General features: G+C 43.2%; 1 protein-coding gene and 1 long non-coding RNA gene across 10 annotated transcripts in view; one reads left to right on the top strand and one right to left on the bottom strand.

Moving 5' to 3' along the window:
* The window catches only part of LOC138749433 (uncharacterized), a 44,723-nt gene extending 39,385 nt beyond the window's left edge, over positions 1-5,338 (bottom strand). For 3 of the 4 annotated variants that reach the window (XR_011348633.1, XR_011348632.1, XR_011348630.1), the window contains exon 1: positions 5,258-5,338. This is a non-coding gene — a long non-coding RNA (uncharacterized lncRNA). Of the gene's footprint in view, positions 1-4,805; positions 4,891-5,257 lie in introns of those variants that run through there. The other variant, XR_011348631.1, reaches the window with a different exon arrangement.
* appbp2 (amyloid beta precursor protein (cytoplasmic tail) binding protein 2) overlaps positions 1-14,564 on the top strand; it is a 299,366-nt gene that overhangs the window by 252,619 nt on the left and 32,183 nt on the right. Inside the window, exon 1 of one of the 6 annotated variants that reach the window (XM_069910734.1) lies at positions 5,144-5,320. The exons of the other annotated variants lie outside the window; for them this stretch is intronic. Coding sequence (XP_069766835.1) covers positions 5,183-5,320 — 138 coding nt within the window. The 5' untranslated portion in view covers positions 5,144-5,182. Of the gene's footprint in view, positions 1-5,143; positions 5,321-14,564 lie in introns of those variants that run through there. 6 annotated transcript variants of the gene reach the window in all.

A 14,564-nucleotide genomic window follows, 5' to 3' on the forward strand; every position in this document is an offset into this window, starting at 1 on the left:
TACTATCAGCTTTGACACTAATGCCTCATTCCAGAATGGAGCAACAAAATAGGTAAGTTTTTTGAACAACAAAAAAAAAACGGTAATGTATCAAAGGCCTGCTCCCATCTCTCCCTGGGTCGAGGTATGGTTTAGGACTCTGTGTCCCAGTTTTCAGGGACTACCAACAAGCAAATATACTCCATGAGCTGGTTTTTTGGAACTACCAACAAGCGCATATACTCCAGGTCTGGGGCTGGTTTTATACCCAACAACCAACTGTTTCGTACTGGTGTTTGATCTGTAAAGGAATATCCATGGGCCCGGTACAGAGCACATATTATGGAAGGTTAAAACTGGCCAGAGTCCAAAAGTTTCAGGGCATAAGAATGTAAGAAATAGGGGTAAAATGGCACATAACCTTTTGAGCTTGTTTCACCATTCAGAAAATCTTTGGCTGATTTTTTTTCCTCTTCAATCATCTAAATGATCCTCACATTACTTGGACACCAAAAATCTATTCATTTCAACTTTGAATATATTGAACCCAAGCCACCTTGCAGGCTGACAGTAAGACAACACATAAGGGATACTGGTTTACCTTTGTTAATCTGAAAGCACAAAGGGTATAAAAAAAACGCTTATTTTAAACTGTTTGAAAATTCTGGCTATCTCATATAAAGAACATATTGTCAAGACCGAAACCTGATTCAGCAGAAATGGTGAGTGTCATACAAAGGAAAACTCTGTGCAAATCTCCTCAATAGGAAAAAGTACATAGTACAAGTATTCAGGGTAATGAAGTGAGAGAGCAAGAACTGAGAGAAATCGGAAGGAAATTCTTTGTGGCGTACATGAAGTTTAGCAATGCAGAGTTTATCCAGAAACTCAGACGTGCAACTAGTTTATTTATCTCTCAAAACCCTTTCCCCCCCCCACCCGGCATCATACATATTTATCATAGTTTTACATACACTACAGCCTTGTAAAATAAGGTCAGCTGATCTCAAAATTCAGGACATTGTTAATAGTGATCAATGTGTATCCTAAGCATTCATAATCTAAACTAAAACTGTAGAAGTAACAGTGGAAGGTTTTACACCAGTGTATTTTTCTTATACTGTCTTTATTGTTTCCATGCTACCATTTGAATTTACTCATCTATTCAAGAAAGCATCTATTCTATCCAAGTTAAAATATGGAATTTATCAAAAAAAAGGTGCAGACTGCAGGTACCAAAGAACAAAATATGTATTTGAACATTTGTGGTGGTACACCACCGGCCTACTGCAGGGGGCAACCTCTGTACCTGCAGGAGTGTAAGGGGGACAGGACAACACCTGGCCGGCTGTCAATCAGTTGGCCTGAATGGATCAAGCCCCACCCGGTCGGGTATCAATCACCCTTCGGGATATAAGTCTGCGCTGGCCTCCGAAGTCTCCCTCAGAGTTACTGCAGCCACAGCCAGCCTGGCTCTGTGGAAGTCTTTATTGATTAAAGCCTGTTGTACAGTCTTCACTTTGTGTGTGTCTGGTTCTGTCTAACAGTGCTCCACAGCATTGTACCATTACTTTTGGTTGTAAAAGATTGAAAAGTTTCCACCTTCATTTCTCTTTTGAAACATTTCAGGTATATTACTACTTGGGGGCCACAGTTAGTGTAGCAGTTAGTGTAATGCTATTACGGTGCCACCGACTTGGGGGTCAAATCCAGCGCTGTGAGGAATTTGTACAATCTCCCTGAGTATGTATGAGTTTCCTCTGGTTACTCCAAGTTCCTCCCACCAATCAAAACATACCGGGGTTGTAGGTTAATTGGGGTAATTGGGCAGCAGGGGCTCATGGGCTGGAAGGGCCTGTTACCGGGCTGTATGTCTAAAGTTAACTTTTTAATTTGAAATGTGAATATTTCAACAACCTTGAAAATCACAACCTAAACATAATTAGTAGTTTACTAATGAGATTACTACATTTTTGTGGACAAGTATTTTAAATTTAAACTTTTTAAATTTAGATATACAGTACGGCAACAGGCCATTTCAGCTCATTTACACCTAATTAACCTACATCCCTGATACTTTTCGAACAGTGGGAGGAAACTGGAGTCCCCGGAGAAAACCCACACAGACACGGGGAGAGCGTACAAAGTCCTTACAGACAGCATGGGATTCAAACCCTGGTCCCGATCGCAGGCGCTGTAAAGATATTGTACTAACCACTAGGCCAAACGTGCTGCTCACTATCTATTGGCCAGCTCAAAATCTACCTCTGTTCACTGTGGCTTCATGTGTGAGCTATTTTGTTAATATCACAGGACAACTGGTGGAAAATGAAGGAAAAAAAAATCCTCCCTGACCCAAATTAAGTTCCATTCATCCATTGCCCTGATGCCTTATGAATACGTTGTTTCTCATTAAAGCAATGCATTGATTTAAAAAAATTTCTCCTCATTTACAAAACTTTCCATCTCCATGGCACTACCAACCTCTATACCTACTCCACCCTGAAAACCATGCATGACATCTTTACTCCTTCAATCCTCAGTTCATTGTCACATCTATGGCAACCAAGTTGCTGAACTCACCTCAACCACCTCCACAACAACCACCAGCTCCCAAGTCTCTGTCATTTTAATTCACTTTCCTCCTTTTTAACATCAGCTTACTGCTTTTGTTCTATTGAGCATCATTTAGGTCATATTCTGGATCTTAATTCTCATTTCTTGTACTTTGTATATTTTAAAACATAAATGCAATTAGATTTAATTTACAATCGTCTATGAATCTAAGCAAGCTTGTGAAACAGTATTTTGCATGCAAACACAAATGCAAAATATTAACTTTATTGAATTATAGAATGAGAAATGTTTATTTGCAGGACACGATTCAAAGATGTACTAGGGAAAAAATATGTACATCATTTATAGTAGGGTCGGCAAACTCTTTAAATCATCGACCTCTTTGTGGAATCCTTGATCTTTCATCGACCCCCAAACATGTAAAATAAATAAATAAATGTCTCTATACCCTAGTGATTTATTGACCCCTTGGATAGTCCCATCAACTCCCAGGGGTCAATATAGACCACTGATTTTTAGGGACCCACAAAGTATCTTAATGCAGCTTGTGAGAGGAAGTTTAGAAATTAAGTGTTGCTTTTTAGGCACTATGGCTAACTTAGGTACTGAGTCCACATAAATCACATAGATTGTCAGCCATTATCATTATTTCATTTGCATGGCATTCATTTGGAAGGAACTCAAACTACCGTACATGCCAGCGTATAAGACGATCCTGAACTTTAAAAATGTCACCCCAAAACCAGGATTGTCTTAATTGCCAAGGATTAAATGGAGCACGTACAAACGCACGTACGTACGCACGCACGTACACATGCACGCACACACGCGCGTACGCACACACACACGCACACACGCACGTACACACACACGTGCACACACACATGCACACACACATGCACGTACACACACACGCACGTACACACACGCTTGCACATACACACACGCTCGCACGCACGTACACACACACACACGCACTCATGTGTACACACATACACGTACACACACACGTACATACACACATATACATTAAGATAAAACTTCAAACAGTATCTGCAATGGGTGAAAAAAACGAAAGTATAAAAAACACCCACCTAACCTATTCTAATTAAAAAGGAAAAAAAAACAACTGAGCAGCTTATCCCGAGGGATACATATATTTTATGTACATATATTACGGTTCCTACCATAAATCCAAAAAAAAACACACAAAGTCAAGACTCTATCTCACACATGTCAAACTCTGGCCCGCGGGCCAAATATAATTATATTTGGCCCGCAAGATCATTTCAAAAATGTACTAGAGGTGGCCCGCTGGCCGCTGCGCCAGTATACCGCATGCACAGTAATACAACAAATCGCAGAATGCATTGGCATCAGCCCGCTAATTGCCCCCACCTCCTCTGTTTACGTTGCAAGGTCTCACCGTGGATTCTGATTTTGGGGTCTGGCGCTTCCCAGCGCACGGAACCAGAGGCCTCGGGCCTGACCTCACCAGGACCGTTGCCCACTCCCCCTCCCTGCCGCAGGCCGATCCGCGACTCACGGTGACGGGGCCGCTGATCCGCCGAGATGCTGCCCTGCAGCGAGAGCCAATGCCCCCGCACTGTTGCTGTCCAACCCGATCGCCCGCAAACCCCGCCCTCCCGCACACAGGCCTGAGTAAGGATTATGAACTTTAATCTCAGGATAAAACGATCTTCCAATAGTTTCATGTCACAGTGATAAATATATTCCTGGTTAAAAATGGTCCTGCACCTGGATACAAGCTCATTAGGCATAAAACTTGAAAAGTGTGTAAATCAAAGGATATCTGTACCAATGGAAAAAGGGCATGGCAAATAACCCTGCTAGAGTTCATGCCCACAATCAGTCACCCATTGGATTGTTTCTGGAATCATGTTATTCTCCCACATTCTCAATAGCCCTCAGATTTTACTATTCGACAGCACACTAGCAACATTTGACAAATCCTCTATAGAGAAATATTATTGATTGAATATTTTATTTCTCATTTGTTAATGCTTCTGGAAAGAGTTTATCCAAAACTATTATTAAACATTTATTTTAATAAGAAAAAGTTTAACATTACATATGTTGAAAGAAGAGAAAACATGCAGATGTTGTTGAAAATTTTCAATAAGTATTTAGTTCGGCCCTCAACTTAGTCCAAGTTTTTGATTTTGGCCCTCCGTGAATTTGAGTTTGACACCCCTGCTCTATCTCATCTGGAAGGGGAAAAGCCAAACCTTTACTATCTTCCCGCCCGCGCATTGTTCCGTCCTCCCTGCGAACGAGACCCCGAAGATTGAAGCCGGCGGAGCCGAGAAAACCACCCACACACACTGCGGGTTTTAAAAAAAAGCCCTCACGCCGCCGCGGAGTGGGCATGCGCCCGGGCGACGTCATCGCGCACGGCGTCAAAACCGAGGCTGGGTCCTGCCCGTCAAGGGGAATTCTCTCAAATTGGAGGGGGAGGCGAGAGAGAGAAAAGTGTTTATTTGTCTTTGAATGAAACGCTCATCTGCGTGTTTTGTTTGCCAAGCGGTGGGGGTTCGTTCAGGTGGGTGGGGGGGTCGGTTGGCGGCCCGGCGGGTGGGGGGGGGAGGGGAGGGGGAGCAACAACATGGCGGCCGTGGAGCTGGAATGGATTCCCGAGACCTTGTACAACACCGCGATCTCGGCCGTGGTGGACACTTACACCCGCTCGCGGAGGGAGATCCGGTCGCTGCCCGAAAACATCCAGTTCGACGTTTATTACAAGGTACGGCTGCCTCTCTCCTATCCCCCCCCCCCCCTTGTTGGCGGGGGCGGGGGGCGGGGGCAGGGGGGGGGGGGGGGGGGGTTCTCTCCCTCGTTATCCAGCCCGAGAGCACGTTCCAGGGTGACTGTCCCCAGTCACTGGGCCATTGTTCTCCCTTGAGCGCCGCGTCCTCAGTCAGTCACCAGCCGTTTGTGTTGGGGCCAGGCCCCGTCACCCAGTGCAGCACCTGGATGGAGGGGCTCAAGCCCGAAGCCTTGGCATTATGTGTGTGTGAGGTGGGGGGGGGGGGGGTTTAAACCTCACTCACGGTCTCAATGCGGTGCGAGATTGGCATTTTTGAATAACAAATGCCTAATTTCGTCAGTTGATGAACATCCCTCCTGATTCTTATTTATTTAAAAATAAGGCATTGCTGATTGATTATTTGCTGAACTTCCAGATTCTGTTCAGATTCCTGCTGCAGCACAGAAAACAGGCCATTTGGCCCACCGAGCCCCTGCCGACCATCGTCTCACTCGTCCCACTGACCTGCTCCCATTTCCAAATTCTCCCATCCATGTATCTGTCCAATTTGTTCTTAAAACAGATCACCGCATCAGATGGAAGCTCATTCTACATTCCCCCCCCCACACTCTTGAGTGAAGATCTTCCCCCCACACTCTTGAGTGAAGATCTTCCCCCCACACTCTTGAGTGAAGATCTTCCCCCCCCACACTCTTGAGTGAAGATCTTCCCCCCCCACACTCTTGAGTGAAGATCTTCCCCCCCCCACACTCTTGAGTGAAGATCTTCCCCCCCCCACACTCTTGAGTGAAGATCTTCCCCCCCCACTCTTGTGAAGATCTTCCCCCCCACACTCTTGTGAAGATCTTCCCCCCACACTCTTGTGAAGATCTTCCCCCCACACTCTTGTGAAGATCTTCCCCCCCCACACTCTTGTGAAGATCTTCCCCCCCCACACTCTTGAGTGAAGATCTTCCCCCCCACACTCTTGAGTGAAGATCTTCCCCCCCACACTCTTGAGTGAAGATCTACCCCCCCACACTCTTGAGTGAAGATCTTCCCCCCCACACTCTTGAGTGAAGATCTTCCCCCCCACACTCTTGAGTGAAGATCTTCCCCCCCACACTCTTGAGTGAAGATCTTCCCCCCCACACTCTTGAGTGAAGATCTTCCCCCCCACACTCTTGAGTGAAGATCTTCCCCCCCCACACTCTTGAGTGAAGATCTTCCCCCCCACACTCTTGAGTGAAGATCTTCCCCCCCACACTCTTGAGTGAAGATCTTCCCACCCACACTCTTGAGTGAAGATCTTCCCCCCACACTCTTGAGTGAAGATCTTCCCCCCCACACTCTTGAGTGAAGATCTTCCCCCCCACACTCTTGAGTGAAGATCTTCCCCCCCACACTCTTGAGTGAAGATCTTCCCCCCCACACTCTTGAGTGAAGATCTTCCCCCCCACACTCTTGAGTGAAGATCTTCCCCCCCACACTCTTGAGTGAAGATCTTCCCCCCCACACTCTTGAGTGAAGATCTTCCCCCCCACACTCTTGAGTGAAGATCTTCCCCCCCACACTCTTGAGTGAAGATCTTCCCCCCCCCCACACTCTTGAGTGAAGATCTTCCCCCCCCACACTCTTGAGTGAAGATCTTCCCCCCCCACACTCTTGAGTGAAGATCTTCCCCCCCCACACTCTTGAGTGAAGATCTTCCCCCCCCACACTCTTGAGTGAAGATCTTCCCCCCCACACTCTTGAGTGAAGATCTTCCCCCCCCACACTCTTGAGTGAAGATCTTCCCCCCCCACACTCTTGAGTGAAGATCTTCCCCCCCCACACTCTTGAGTGAAGATCTTCCCCCCCCACACTCTTGAGTGAAGATCTTCCCCCCCACACTCTTGAGTGAAGATCTTCCCCCCCCCCACACTCTTGAGTGAAGATCTTCCCCCCCACACTCTTGAGTGAAGATCTTCCCCCCACACTCTTGAGTGAAGATCTTCCCCCCACACTCTTGAGTGAAGATCTTCCCCCCCACACTCTTGAGTGAAGATCTTCCCCCCCACACTCTTGAGTGAAGATCTTCCCCCCCACACTCTTGAGTGAAGATCTTCCCCCCCACACTCTTGAGTGAAGATCTTCCCCCCCACACTCTTGAGTGAAGATCTTCCCCCCCACACTCTTGAGTGAAGATCTTCCCCCCCACACTCTTGAGTGAAGATCTTCCCCCCCACACTCTTGAGTGAAGATCTTTCCCCCACACTCTTGAGTGAAGATCTTCCCCCACCCCACACTCTTGAGTGAAGATCTTCCCCCCCCCACACTCTGGAGTGAAGATCTTCCCACTAAACCTTTTCCCCTTTCATCTTAAAACTATGACCCATATCTTCCCCAATCTCAGTGGAAAAAGCCTACTCACATCCACTCTGTCGATACCTCCCATAATCTTGTAAACTTTTATCAAATCTCCCCTAATTCTTCTTTGCTCCAAAGAATAAAGACCTAATCTGTTTAATCTTTCCCAGTAGCTCAACGCCTGGAGACCCAGTTACATCCTAGTCAATTTTCTCTACACTCTTTCAATCTTACTGATATCCTTTCTGTGGTGAGGTGCCCAGAACTGAACACAATATTCCAAATTTAGTTTCACCAAAACATCCTAACTCTTATACTCAATACTTTGATTTATAAAGGCTAAGATGCTCAAAGCTTTCTTTACAACCCTGTTCATATGTGATGGCACCTTCAGGGATCAATGTATCTGTGTTTCCAGATCTCTCTTCACTCCTCAGTGCCCAATCATTTACTGTGTGTCCTATCTTGGTTTGCCCTTCCAAAATGCATCAACTCACACGTGTCTTCATTAAACTCCATCTGCCATTTTTTTGGGTCCATTCTCCCATTTGGTCCAGATCCCTCAGAAAATCTTCCTCACTTTCTACAATTCTTCCTATCTTTGTCATCAGCAAACTTGCTGATTCAATTTACCATATTATCATTCAGATCTACAGTGGTCCAAACATGGATCCCCGAGCAGACCACTAGTCATACACAGGCCTCCAGTCTGAGAAGCAAGCATCCACTACCACACTCTATTTTCTCCCACACAGTCAATTATAAATCTAGTTTACAACCTCTCCATGGATAGCTAGTATCTTAACCTTCTGAACTAAACTCCCATGTGGGCCCTTGTTAAAGGCTTTACTAAAATCCAAGTAGACAACATCCACAGCCTTTCCTTCATCTACCTTCTTGGTAACCTCCTCGAAAAACTCTACAAGATTCATTAAACAAGACAAAGCCATGCTGATTGTCCGTAATCAGCCCATGACTGTCCAAATATACACACACATACATACACTGTCTCTCAGAACTCCTAATAATTTACTGATGTCAGACTCACTGGCCTATAATTACCTGGTCTATCTTTGGAACCATTTTTTAAACAACAGGACCATACAAGCTACCCTCCAATTCTCTGGCACCTCACCTGTGGCTCAGGATATTTTGAATATATTAGCCAGGGCCCCTGAAATTGCTACACTAGCCTCAGTGTCTGAGAGAATATCATATCAAGCCTGGGTGATTTATCTACCTTTATTTGCTGTAAGGCAGCAAGCATCTCTTCCTCCTTAATCTCTATAACCCATCTGTTTGTTTCCCTTCCTTATGTAGTATGCCAGTTTCCTGAGTAAATACTGATGCAAAGACTGCTTAGGATCTCACCCATTTGGACAAAGATTTGTGCATTTATACAAACGTAATGATCTCTTTTTGCTTTGGAAGATTGAGGAGGACCTTGCTATATAGAGGACTCTGGCTGTAACACTGGTGGGCAAAGTTAAGTGTCAGAATGAAGGTGATTCTAAGGCTTCAGTATCTTTTTCATTCTTACTCATTTTGTTGTCATAGGGTTTTTTAAGATGCCCAACAAATGTGTCAGGAGGTTCCTGTGTAATGGTAAAGTGGCTAGAATCCCCATGGAAAGGTGGCTATAATTGAGGGGGGGGGGGTGGTTAAAATGACCTGATTTCAAAAAATATTGCTGATCTGTTCTTTGAGGGAGGGCCCCCCTCCCCTTCCTGGGTACAAATTGGACTACATGCAGTAAGTGAAAAGATAGCAGGAGAGTTTGTATATAATGGACACTAAATTAATTTCAAAGAAACAGATAACTCCATACTAACGCAAATTAGATATTGTAGAATTGTAAATCAGATGTAATCTGTCCGAATGGCAGAACGAACGTGGAAGATGGATTTGCTATTGTATTGCACTGCAATCAAGCATCTGCAGACTTTCCTGTTCAATTCCATTCGGCTGATCCACTGTGATGTCTTTTTTTGAAGGATGCCTACCCTGCGGAAGTTCTCCCCTTCCTATTCAAAGGAAGCTCTGGGAGAGTCTCTTTCACTGCTTCTCCTCTGCCATCCTTATTGCTTTTGAATTCTACAACTGTTATTGCCCAGGCTCACTTTCATGTGTTCTTCCTTGCTACTTGCCATCTGCTTCCCCACGCTGATATATTCATTGCTGCATGCACTGCCAAACTGAGGTTACCAAAAAATTGGAAGAACAACACCTAATATTACTCCAAACGGACATCGACTTTTCCATTTTCTGTTAAACTTCCTGAAACTCACTCACTCCCTATCCCTCTGTCTCCTTTCCTTCAGCTCCCCACCTGTTTCCTTTCCCTTTCCTCTCCATTCAGAACTACCCCCACCCCCCAAGCTTTTTTCACTTCTACCTTCTCGCATATGATTTCTCACCTGTTAGCCTATACTCCTCCCCCTGCCCCGGTTTTTTTTTTATTCAGGCTCCTGCTTGCTTTTTGCCTATACCTTGACGAAGGGCTCAGGATTGAAACATTGGTAATCCTTTACTTCCTACAGATGTTAAATAACCTGCTGGATTTCTCCCAAGACTTTTGTGAATTGCAGTGCTATTGAAAATTTGTTTAAATGTTTGGAAAATTAAATATTGGTAACTAGGTAAGCATTGCTTGCTGAGAATTGATCAGAAAACTTCACTGCTGTTCAGATTTGACTTCATGAAGAAAAGATGGTAACTAACATTTCACTTTAATGCCCAGACATGTTAATTTATGGAAACTAAATAGTTAATTTTCCATTTCGGTATGGAATAAGAAAGATAGGAATAGGGCATTCAATCCCTTAGGCCTACTCAAGAAGATTCAAGTGGTGGGGGAGGTTTGTGTTGTGGGGGGAAGATGGCACGGAAGAATGTTCCTGCCTCTGTCCTGACAGGCCAATCTCTTGCCTTGAAATTCCAGCTCAACTAGAGGAAGCATAATCCCTCATCTCTCTTGTCAAATCCAATTAGAATTTTGTATGTTGCCATGAGGTTTTTTTCTTTCAAAAATGAGTTCTAGTCTAGTCTGCTTTATACCTCTTCATATTTACAACCCCCATCCCAACAAATGAACCGATGAGTCACCGTGATGCTGTTATCATATGAAGTCACAATTCTCTTCGTTACTTTTCCATCAAATGGACAACTTCATTTTTCTGATCCACCATGCATTTCCCCCACTCACTCTATCTCAACTGGACATTTACTTTTTCAGAACCCATGTTGCTCCCCAGCTTTGTATCATCAGTGAACTAATATATAACATTTTGTTCCCTCGATCAGAATCTTTAAAATGTTTACATTTTAAATTTAGATTTAAACTTGAATGTTTACGTTTTTTTAAAAATTAGACATACAGCACAGTAACAGGCCATTTCGGCCCACGAGTCCATGCTGCCCAATTTTCACCCAATTAACCTACAACTCTGTTACATTGCGAACGGTGGGAGTAAACCAAAATCCCCTCCTCTCCCCCCCCCCCCCCTTCCCCAGGGAATACCCACACAGAGACAGGGAGAACATACAAACTCATTACAAACAATGCAGAATTTAAACCCCGTTCCCAATTGCTGGCGCTGTAAAGGTGCTGTGCTAACGGTTATGCCAACCATGCCGATTGATTGTGAATAGTTGAGGTTGTATTGGTGAATCAACCCACACAAATATATTGACCCCAATCCTCTGTGTTCTGTATTTTTAAAAATCTTTTGTAGGGCACCTTAACAAACCCCTTCAGGAAGTCGAAATGCATCACATCAACACATTTCCTCTGATCTTTTTTGCTGATTACAATCTCAAAAATGGCTAGCAGATTTTCAAGTCAATTTCATGAAAGCCATAAACTATTTTCTTTATTTTTAAAATGCTAAAGTTCTAAATGTGATTTTATTCTCATCATGTAATTTCCTATGTTTATTTAAGAAAAGCTGCAAACTACCATTGAACCCAACACAGTGGGGAAATAGCTGGAGGGGATTCTGAGAAATAATATCGATCTACATTTGGAAAGGCAAAGGCAGGGCTTTGTGCATTGGAAATTGCATTTCATGATCTTATTGCAATTTTTTTTGAAGAGCTGACAACGATGATTGTTGCGGATTGGCTGGTAGTCATTGTCTACGTAGACTTCAGTAAGGCTTTTGATAAGATCCCGCATGGTCACTGGTCTGGAAGATTAGAATGCATGGGATCCAAAGATAGTGAGCCAAATCATTGCAAAATTCACTTGATTGATGGAATCAGTGGTAGTGTCGCCTGGTTTTTTTAAAATCAACCAATTGATTTTAATGAGAATGCCAGTGGTATGATTTGTAAGTTTGTGGGTGACACCAAAATTGGTAAATTGGTGAAAAGTGAACAAGCTTCACTGGAGTACAAAAAAGATCTAGATTAGCTGGAGAAGTGGGGAAAGGAATGACAGATGGAATTTAACTCTGACAACTTAAAAAGAAATTAAATCAAATAGGGCGTGTGCTGCGGGGTTTTTTTTAAGGACTTTCGGGAATGTTGTTGAATAGAGAAACATGAGGAAAGAAGTCCATAATTCTCTGAAAGTGGTGGTGTGTAGACAAAGTGGAGAAAAATACATGGCACATTTGCCCTCATCCATGAGGGTATTAGAACAGTAGTTGAGACATCTTGCTACTTCTGTGCAAGAAGTTGATGAGACATGATTGTAATTGTTTTGGTCAAATATCAGATATACCAGCTTTCCTTTTCTGACTGTTAATTGTGCGTTTTAATTGCTGCTGCTAGATATTTGTTCCAGCTGTTTACAAATCCAGTAATCCAAAATTCCCCTTTTGAGCTCTACATTTCTTCCCATTTCATCATTTTAAAATCAACTTTTAAACTTCAGTAAGTAGCTTTTTTCCCTCTTTGCTCCTTGGTACAATGCCAGTTTTTACATTAAATTTTGTGTATCTCTAATTAGAATATTTAATTTTTTTGTCAGATCATTTTGACTGGGTTTTGGCATTAATAGTGGAATTTAAAAATCATCTTTTTAATGGAGTACATTTGCTCTTAGTTTGTTACAAGTGCATTTTAAATACAGGTATGCACCGCTTAACATCCGCAATATGTTCTTTGAAATTGGGCGTTATGCAATGTGATGGACATTGTGCCAACACCATATTACTGTATATGCTTAGCAAAGCTTTATGGGATACTGAACTTAGATAAATTACAGAAAGAAAAAATGATCAAGACCTTTATTAACATTTTTGATGCGATTGTTGGATTTTTAAGCGAGGGATCTAAGATTTGTAAAAATAAACAATTGTATGGCATTGAAATGCTGATCATCCATAATCTTTTGAATGTGGAATAAGAACTCAGATGTGAATACTTCATTGCTGTTTCCTAGTACTTGCACCATAAAAATCAATTTTTGATCTTGACATGTAAATGCATTTTCTTCTCCCATGCACCCCTTATAACCATAAAACCAAATAACAATTTACGGAGCGGAAACAGGCCATGTCGGCCTTTCGAGTCCGCACCGGTTCACTGATTTTGTGCGCCCTCTTCAGGCATTGGTCCCGGTAGATCTTCATTCTCTACCCCTGACCCCCAGTTGCTTCAGAGGATTATCAACAGGAACCTTGAGCATATATTATAGTTCAGTTTCCAAATGATTGAACTGGATTTCTGGTAGAGGTTAGATAACTGTGGTACATAAGAAAATAGCCTTGGGTACGATGATAGCTGTAACAAAATTGTTTCTTGATCTTTAAAATTGTATGTTATCTTTGGCAGCAGAGCATTGAATGAAAAGAGTAGCTTACAAGTTGTTTCCAATGTCATAACTGGGATAAATTGTGCTTAATATTTGCTGGAAGCTTTACAAAGATGGATATTTGTCTGTTTTGATGCCCGGTACATGGAGTTCTCTAACCTTGGCAGATAATGTTTCTCAAGCATAGTTCTATGATGTCCAGCACTCTTCCTCAAATTTTACTATATTGATAATTAAACTTTTGCAGATAGCTGAAGTCAGACCATAAACAGCCATTGTGTTAAATGTATGGCATGGATGTTATCTACTAATAAAATGGTTCTGCCATATTCATGGTCACAACTGATAAGCAAGAGGCAATGGATGACAATAGCATAATCAGATTGTAAGACATAGTTTGGAGTCAAAATGAAAAGGCTTTGACTGCTTTGCCTGGAAAACAGTGATTCCATTGCTACAAAACAGCTTGAATTGTCATTGGAAATGAATTATAGGAAGTCCTTCATGTTTTATTTATCTTGTATATTTTCTTTAGGTCATAGACAGTGGGAATGGCAGTCAAGCTAGGGGAATACTTTTCTTGCAGAATGAGGGTAATCAGGGAACCCAGCAGTATTCCTGATGAATTCATCTGCAAAAGTGCATCCAACTGCAACTCCTTACAAACCGAGTTGGGGAATTGGAGGTGGATGAACTCCGGATCATTCAGAAGATGATAGACAGAAGTTACAGGAGAACCATCACTCCTAGGAGGAAGGTAGGTGCATGATAGTCAGGAGAGGGGAAGGGAACAGGCAGATAGTGTAGGGAACCCCTGTGGCTGTTCCCCTCAACAACAAGCAAACCATTTTGGATATTGTTGGGGTGGGGGGGTTGTGGCATGACCTCCCAGGGACAAGCCACAGTAATCAGGTCTCTGGCATGGAGTCTAGGCCTATGCTAGGCATAGGCATAGGAGAAGAGGTAAGCTGTAGTGATGGGGGGGGGATTCCATAGTTAGGGGGAAACAGAGAAGAGGTTCTGTGGAAGGGATGGAGAATCCTGGATGGTATATTGCCTCCCTGGTACCAGAGTCCAAGATATCTCTGAATGAGTTCATTCCATTCTCAGGAAGGACAGTCAGCAGCCAGA

The sequence above is a fragment of the Narcine bancroftii genome, chromosome 14 (genome assembly GCF_036971445.1).
Source record: "Narcine bancroftii isolate sNarBan1 chromosome 14, sNarBan1.hap1, whole genome shotgun sequence".
NCBI lineage: Eukaryota > Metazoa > Chordata > Chondrichthyes > Torpediniformes > Narcinidae > Narcine > Narcine bancroftii.